Source organism: Salmo salar, chromosome ssa08 (genome assembly GCF_905237065.1).
Source record: "Salmo salar chromosome ssa08, Ssal_v3.1, whole genome shotgun sequence".
NCBI classification, from domain to species: domain Eukaryota; kingdom Metazoa; phylum Chordata; class Actinopteri; order Salmoniformes; family Salmonidae; genus Salmo; species Salmo salar.
The window spans coordinates 17,134,648-17,143,429 of record NC_059449.1 but is presented as its reverse complement, the minus strand read 5'-3'; the positions used below and the strand labels follow the sequence as shown (position 1 = coordinate 17,143,429).

The following is an 8,782-nucleotide window of genomic DNA, read 5'->3' as shown; positions in this document are numbered from 1 at the left end:
TTGGACCAAACCAACATTTGTTATTGAAGTAGAAGTCCTGGGAGTGCATTCTGATGAAGACAGCAAAGGTAATAACATTTTTCTTATAGTAAATCTGACTTTGGTGAGTGCTAAACTTGCTGGGTGTCTAAATAGCTAGCCCTGTGATGCCGGGCTATCTACTGAGAATATTGCAAAATGTGCTTTCACCGAAAAGCTATTTTAAAATCGGACATATCGAGTGCATAGAGGAGTTCTGTATCTATAATTCTTAAAATAATTGTTATGCTTTTTGTGAACGTTTATCGTGAGTAATTTAGCTATGTAATGCTAATGTAAAAAGCTGGTTTTTGATATAAATATGAACTTGATTGAACAAAACATGCATGTATTGTATAACATAATGTCCTAGGTGTGTCATCTGATGAAGATCAAAGGTTAGTGCTGCATTTAGCTGTGGTTTGGGTTTTTGTGACATTATATGCTAGCTTGAAAAATGGGTGTCTGATTATTTCTGGCTGGGTACTCTGCTGACATAATCTAATGTTTTGCTTTCGTGGTAAAGCCTTTTTGAAATCGGACAGTGTGGTTAGATTAACGAGAGTCTTGTCTTTAAAATGGTGTAAAATAGTCATATGTTTGAGAAATTGAAGTAATAGCATTTCTAAGGTATTTGAATAACGCGCCACAGGATTCCACTGGCTGTTACGTAGGTGGGACGATTTCGTCCCGCCGACCCTAGAGAGGTTAAAACATGTTTCAACAGAAAACAAGGTAGTCTCCCTGTATCAGTGAGTTTCCTTCCATTTGTGGCCTAATAAACACAGCCCTGACTCATTACAGGGCCACACTGTTCTCCACATTGTTGGGATTCAGGGCAAAGAGACATTCCTGCCTTGGATTTCAAAGTTCTATTTCTCCAGCACATCTTGAGTTTCGTGGATCAGTTTCAGAAGGGTGTTCTCACTGAAATGATCCTGATAGCCATTTCCAAGAGCGACCTAAGTAGGCAAGAGTTGACAAAATTTGAAATTCATGAACCTCTGATATACTAATTATGACTACTAAGGAAACAATTCGATTGAGATTAAACATTTCATTACAAACGTCAAAATATAGTTTCTCTCGTATACTCACAAAGTCAGTTGACTGCATGCTCAGAAGGTACACCACTGCCATGCCATGGACGGTGGTATTGATGTCAGGGAAGGTCTGGTCTGGAGTCGTTCTGGACGTCTGAGTCACAGGTGTAGTAGTGACCAATCACATTGTGAACAAACCTATACAAAACAACATCAGGCATTAGCCAAAACACAATGACAACATGGCAAAAGAGCACAGACACAGTATGTGCAAAAGACACTGTAAATGTCAATATTATCTGGCAGCATGAGGGGAGGGTATACTAGAGTTTAGTAAACTGGGCAATGCAAAATGTAGTTGCATGAATGTACAATCCTTAATACACAAATCATGCTGCTTTATGAGGTTTACAGAATTTCTTTGTGCAGATCTGGGCTTTTTTGCACCATGGAAATCTATAGGCCTGTACAAACATTACCTGTGGATGATGTCCCGCAACCTGAGTCCGTCATCCCTGTAGAGGAAGTTGGGGATTGACTCCAGCCCGCGTGCAGTGATGTCCTCCGGCATACAGAGGGAGCTGTAGGTCAATGAGGCCACCACTTTCTTCAGGAACTCCATCATCCCCGAACCTCCTACACTGGCATTCTTCAAGATGGGTTAAAGGGATAGTTCACCTTTTTTTAACTTTAGGGCAGATAGAGCAAAAAATGTTGCAGTGTCTGTGGACTCCCGAAGAGTATTTCTGAAATCGCAGATAAAGTAAACTCAGGGGCGAACATTACATAGCAGCCCAGAATTTAGATTTTTACGGGCTCCCGGGCACTCTACAGCATACCTAAAAAAAAATTACATGTTAGAAAAATTCTGCCTCAACTTTAGTGAGAGTAGTGCTAATCTAGTGTCAGTCAATCAGATACTCAAAACTACCATACAACTTCCATTTCACAAGTTTAAGGACCAGACATGAAAATTAGTTTAGAATATTTATTGATGAAATGGATGTGAGAATGAGGATTAAGGAGGGAAATGAGAATGGATCGGAGGAAACTAAGGGCAGCAGATGAAGGGTTGACTGTAGGGTTTGGCTTTGCGTCTCAGGTAGACAGTCAGGCTAGGCTGCTGTGGTGAAGACAAATCCGCAATAAGAGAACTCCAAGTTAGATGGACCCTGGAGAGGAAGTGTGCTGTTCTGGACTGCAGGTGCTGAATGGTTGGTGATATATTTGAAGTAGTACAGACGTACGAACAAGACGCCCATGAGTGAGCCAACAGACCCCAGGAGAGCAAGCAGAAGCGACGGTGGCAAGGAAAAAAATCCCTTCAAGGAAGGAAACCTTGAGGAACCAGGCTCAGCTGGGGAGCCAATCCTCTTTTGGCTGGTTAGGTACGATATGGTGCGTGAGGTAGATGGTGTCTGTGAAATGAGGCATAGACTGAAGGACTGTGACAGAGTTAATGCAGGTTCTGAGAGACGAGCATGTTGTGGGCTGTCCTGATGTTGTTGATGTCAGAACAGATGTAGGAATGATAGGCTTGTGAGGACAAGCGGCCAAGGAGTTGTACAGTGTAGTCTTCGATGCCATGGAAGTGGCGCCGATGCGGAATTATTGTCCAGAGAATTAGTCAGCAGGATAGCCGAACAGGGATAGTATTTGCCTCAGGTGGGACCATTGGCGATGGAACCAGAATCTATGATGAATAGTGGATCGGATGGAGAGGCATGTTGAGATTGAGCTGCAGGAAGCAGAAGGGTGGTTCGTAAGGGATGATGGTAGCTGGAACAGGTACACTTGTGTGGTTCTGCCAAACTGATCGGTTTTGCAATGTTTGATGGTGAAATCTTTGTTGAGGATGGTGAAATCTGACATGCTGGGATGACAAGGGTTGTAGATAACAGATGTGAACATTGCAGGACTCCCAAAATAAACATGTATTCTAATGTGGAAGAGACTGCGATTGAGATGTAACCAGACCACAGCTTCTGGATTCAAGCAGACGATATTGAGTGTGATGGGCTGGTGACGAGGGGGGTGGTGGACTTCGGTGCATTGGAGGCCCTTGAGAAGGGAGGCTTGCGGGAGAGAGGAGGAACATGAAGACCCAGTAAGAAACTTGAAAGAATTGGATCCCGGCCAGATGTGTCCAGATGGAGGATGTGGAGAGGGATGACAAAAGGCAGACATGATGACCAAGTTGAATGCTAAAGGCAGGTAATAGGTGGTATGGAAACATCTCCAGGCTGTCCAGTAAGAGGACCATGTCATTGGTGCAACGGCAGATAAGATGGAGTGGCTGGGAGATGAGAAGGAGTGAATGGTTCATGGGAAGGTTGTCATGGAGTAAGGAGGAACTGGGGTTGGTAGGGGTTCTCCATACGGGGCCAAGCACCTGAATCTCTGAAATTGGAAATGGGACAGAGAATCAGCGATTGAGTTACATTGACCGGGAACATGTGCAGCTCTGAGAAGGAACTAATGGGTGACGGATAGCCAGGTTAGACGTCTTAGGAAACGTCTGATAGGGAGGTAGTCAGAACGGCCCTTGTTAATGTATACCATGGAAAGTTGTCAGAATGGTTGAGTGTGGCCCTTCGACCAGTCATTCCCCCCAGAGAGAAGTAGCTACAACTAGGTAAAACTAGAAAAGGGCAGAGGGGGCTGCAGGAGAGGAAGCAAGTTTGGCAGGCCATGCCGCAGCAAACCAACAACCACTGTAGAAACCACCTAACCTGATGGAAGGGCGACCATCAGAACATAAATGGAAGCCTGTTGATGGTCAGCAAAATCCAAAAGTCAGGAGGACAGAAGTAGTAGTTCCCCCCCCCCCCAACTTAAGTATGATCCCCAATTAGAGACAATGATAATCAGCTGCCTCTAATTGGGAACCATACAAAAAACAGCAACATAGAAATATAAATACTAGATAAACAACCCCCCCCCCCAGTCACACCCTGACCTAAAACACCATAGAGAACCCCGAGGGCTCTCTATGGTCAGGGAGTGACATAAAGGCTAAATTCAATCTTTTATTTAACCTAAAGGGGTCCTAAAATTCAAAATTCAGAAGAAGGTTTTCGGGAAAGTATTTCTGTCAACCCACAATTCAGTTATCACATCAACTGGCTACACACGGACAGAGTGATAGACAAACGCACGCATCACACCAACAGACGGGAGCAATATTGCTGGAAATTAATTGGCAGATATTGTGTTAGGTTTCGTTTTTAAGCCAATAGTGGCTAACCAGGGGTGGGATAATGTTGCATTGATTAGATGGTGTCTAATACTAATGAGATTTGTTTAACAGTTTCTGGAGGAAAACATTAAGAATGACTGAGAATTGTTTGGCGAGCTACTCATGTGGTCTGCGAGCTACTGGTATCTTGCGATCGACCTGTAGGAGACCCCTGTGCTAACTGATACAATCAGTTTCCACTAGCATTGTGACATTCCATAAGTATTAGCGTATTATAGAACATAACACTATAAGAATGGAATAGGCAGTACCTCTGTGATCACCCCATTCTCTGATATGAGGGTCTGTCTAGCCAGAGTGTTGATCTGCAGAGTGTAGCGGAAGTGAGAGATCAGGAGCTATGGAGAAAGATGGAACGATCATACATGAAATTCACACCTAAATAAGCTATGTACTGTAGTATACTGCAACTTTCAATTATAAAAAAATACATGCTTTTTCTGTAGAATATTTTCAAATTCAGGTTTCTCTTGAATTATCATGTTAAACTCATTCAGTTGATTGGATAATAACAGATATATTTTAATAACAGTTGAAAACAAACTGTCTGCAAACAGAGCACCAGGTAGGTACCTTGTTGAGGGGATGCACCATTGGTAGGCTGCACAGTGTCGACACGGCAAACATCTCAGCCAGCAGGTGAGTCCTCAGCAAGTGAAAGTTCAACTCATGTTCAGCGAAGGCAGCGTTCCTCACAAAGATCTTGGCCAGGAGCCAGGTATACTCAGAGTCAGTAGGGAGAAAGATGGGGTTGTCATATCCAGGCAAAACACAAATCATAGCTTGCTTTATTAATTGAGAACGTGTATATTACTATAATTACATTTTAAGACATACAGTACCAGTCAAAGTTGACACACCTACTCATTCGTGTTTTTCTTTATTTTTACTATTTTCTACATTGTAGAGTAGTAGTGAAGACATCAAAACTATGAAATAACAGATATGTAATCATGTAGCAACCAAAAAAAAAGTGTTCAACAAATCAAAATATATTTTATATTTGAGATTCTTCAAAGTAGCCACCCTTTGCCTTGACAGCTTTGCACACTCTTGGCATTCTCTCAACCAGCTTCAAGAGGTAGTCACCTGGAATGCATTTCAATTAACTGGTGTGCCTTGTTAACCTTTTCACATGTGAGTTCCAAATATGTCTAACGGTCACCCCAGTGTGAGTTGTTTTATGCACTTGATGTCAGAATGCACTCACTGTTTCAAAATGTGATTTTACGCAACAGAACAGTTAACATGGACTGCCTGCTAATTATCTATAGGCTGTGTTTCACCTTTTCAATTTCAAATTATTTTCTAACAAGTTGTTAGAAAATTCTTTTTTTTCTAACAGTTTGAATGGAGGTGTGTTCCTCACTTAAATACAGTTTCTGCTAAATGATTGAATGGCTTGTTAGATATACACTTTTCGATATGATCTGAGTAGCTAAAAATATAAATAATTTAGGCAAACATAGCCTGAGGTGTCATTCTTGGCATTATTGCCATATTCCACGCTTCACAAACCTGGCGGCCAAATTCCCCTCTTCACATGATCTTGCAATTACCTAAACAGGTCTAGGAGAATCACATCTCAGTTAAAATGAAATATTTTCACAGCTATGTTTGGGACATGCCAACATAGATTATGGCAGATCGAATGCATTTCCTGGTGTTGCCTCATGATTCTCAACCTGGGGTCCATGTACTGTGAGAGAAATGATGTATTTACCAGATTTGTTTCATATTAATAGATAAAATATGTACTTAACAAATAGTAAGATTTCAGCCTGTATTCCATAGGCAGGATGTGGTGGGTGTAACAGAGAGCCTGTAGGAGTGGGACCAATCCCTCGTTGTGTCTAATCATCCTTGCATCTGGGAGTCTTGTGAACTATTTTAGATCCCAACTAAATGTAGATTTTCCCTTTGGAATTGGTTGATGTATTTTGTGCAATACATGTTAATCTTATAATAATAGACATTTAATAAGTGTGAAGCAGAGGGTGGTATTCAAAATATAAAGTAATATTGTTAGGGTAGACATTGCCTTCTAGTAAGGAGAGAATAATCATTCATTTTATTTTCTAAACCTTACGATGGGAGACAGTGATGAAGACGTTGATAAGGAGGGTTGATGTAAACTTAATGAGTGTTGATAATATGTGAATGGTAATATGTTTAGTGGGTTTTTTCTATAGCTCTAATAATGCAAAATTGTATCATTTGAAGAAGCTGAGGTTTCAATACAAGGTTAAATGATTGAGCCTTGAGATGGAGATAGATTAGCTGCAGTTGAAATCGAGCGGGCTGTAAGGGACGAAGTGAGTTAAATTTGGTGTAGAGGTATGACTAAGCTGAATACGGAGATAATTTATTCTAATTATTACTAAATTCTGTAGTTTAGGTAACATCAGTGATTTAAGCAAGCAGTTAATGTATTCTAAAATGATAATCTCTTTCCATTACATGGAACATGGTCAGGTAATTGAAGTGGATTGCAGTTAGTTTTGACTATTACGCTGATGAGAGCACCAACTTTTTGAAGATGCTAGATTTGTTACAACAGGTTTTAATTTGACTAAATGAATGCATCAGGTTAAAATGATAGGATTACCAGAAAGCAGCTCTGGGATTGTTTACTTTAGAAGGTGTCTATTCCACTAAATGGAACACTGTATTATCTGATGTGTTTTGAGTAGGATTCTTTTTTTCCAGGACTGATGTCACGTCCTGACCAGTAAAAGGGGTCATTTGTCATTGTAGTATGCTCAGGGCGTGGCAGGGGGTGTTGTTTTGGTGTGTTTTGGGGTTGGTTTGTTTCATGGGGATTTGTTCTAGTTTTCATTTTCTATGTTAATTTTCTATGTGTGGCCGAGTATGGTTTCCAATCAGAGGCAGGTGTCTGATTGGAAGCCATACTTAGGCTGCCTGTTTTTTTCCTGTGGGTTGTGGGTGGTTGTTTTTTCGTATAGTCGACTGTCATTTTGTTATTTTTGTTTAAGTGTTCACTTTATACGTTAATAAAAGAAGATTAGCACTCAACACGCTGCGCTTTGGTCTAATCCTTCCGACATATGTGACAACTGATGGAAGTCCACCACAGTATGTTAAGGGTAACTGAATGATTTTTAAAAATGAGTAATTCATTTGAGTAAGTTTAGTATGTTAATAATTCTATGAGTGAAGCAACGAATGTATTATGGATTGATTGTTATGCTGATTGTGACGTGTAAAGAAGTTGTGTACTAAAGATGTTGACATTGTTTTCACCATGACCTGGTGAATGGAGAGGGTGAACTCTGATCCTGAGAGTGAATCTGATCCTAATCCGTTACTGAAATTACATTTGTTGATAATGATAACGACACCATTCCGTATACTTCTGGCCCCTCTTTGGACACTGTTAACAACCCTCCAGACGAGCTTCAATGCCATACAACTCTCCTTCCGTGGCCTACAACTGCTCTTAAATACAAGTAAAACTAAATGCATGCTCTTCAACCGATCGCTACCTGCCCGCCCGTCCAGCATCACTACTCTGGACGGTTCTGACTTAGAATATGTGGACAACTACAAATACCTACGTGTCTGGTTAGACTATAAACTCTCCTTCCAGACTCACATAAAACATCTCCAATCAAAAGTTAAATCTAGAATTGGCTTCCTATTTCGCAACAAAGCATCCTTCACTCATGCTGCCAAACATACCCTCGTAAAACTGACCATCTTACCGATCCTCGACTTTGGTGATGTCATTTACAAAATAGCCTCCAACACCCTACTCAACAAATTGGATGCAGTCTCAGTGTCATCCGTTTTGTCACCAAAGCCCCTTATACTACCCACCACTGCGACCTGTACGCTCTCGTTGGCTGGCCCTCGCTTCATACTCGTCGCCAAACCCACTGGCTCCAGGTCATCTACAAGACCCTGCTAGGTAAAGTCCCGCTTTATCTCTGCTCGCTGGTCACCATAGATGCACCCACCCGTAGCACGCACTCCAGCAGGTATATCTCACTTGTCACCCCCAAAGCCAATTCCTCCTTTGGCCGCGCCTCCTTCCAGTTCTCTGCTGCCAATGACTGGAACGAACTACAAAAATCTCTGAAACTGGAAACACTTATCTCCCTCACTAGCTTTAAGCACCAGCTGTCAGAACAGCTCACAGACCACTGCACCTGTACATAGCCCATCTATAAATTGCCCAAACAACTACCTCTTCTCCTACTGTATTTATTTATTTTGCTCCTTTGCACCTGCTCCTGTATTAATATGTTCTGAATAAAGTAATATCCTGATTGGTGATTGACCTTGTCTCTCCTCATTATTGATTGGATTTTCCACGACAGTACCCTTGGGGGTTCTTGGCCTGTACTTGGGAAGACCCATAAGAAAATAGGCATAAAGGTGAACTTGACACGAAGGCTGTACTTCAGGTGTACTCCACACAGAGCTAAATGTGATTGGG

General features: G+C 41.5%; 1 protein-coding gene across 1 annotated transcript; it reads right to left on the bottom strand.

Moving 5' to 3' along the window:
- Positions 1-1,180: 1,180 nt before the first annotated feature.
- Positions 1,181-5,103, bottom strand: LOC106610315 (hydroperoxide isomerase ALOXE3-like). Its single transcript, XM_045722615.1, has 4 exons — positions 4,894-5,103; positions 4,572-4,658; positions 1,541-1,710; positions 1,181-1,259 (listed from the first exon to the last, which is right to left on the bottom strand). Exons 1-4 carry the CDS (start codon positions 5,098-5,100, stop codon positions 1,181-1,183), a joined length of 543 nt encoding a protein of 180 aa, XP_045578571.1. The 5' UTR covers positions 5,101-5,103.
- Between the last annotated feature and the right edge of the window lie 3,679 nt (positions 5,104-8,782).

Excerpts from the sequence above, each read along its gene's own strand:
- LOC106610315 (XM_045722615.1), bottom strand. The coding sequence starts at position 5,100 with ATGATTTGTGTTTTGCCTGGATATGACAACCCCATCTTTCTCCCTACT. Across the intron at positions 1,711-4,571 it reads AGAATGGGGTGATCACAGAG|AATGCCAGTGTAGGAGGTTC; the intron begins GTACTGCCTATT and ends CCCATCTTGAAG. Across the intron at positions 1,260-1,540 it reads TTGCGGGACATCATCCACAG|GTTTGTTCACAATGTGATTG; the intron begins GTAATGTTTGTA and ends TGTTTTGTATAG.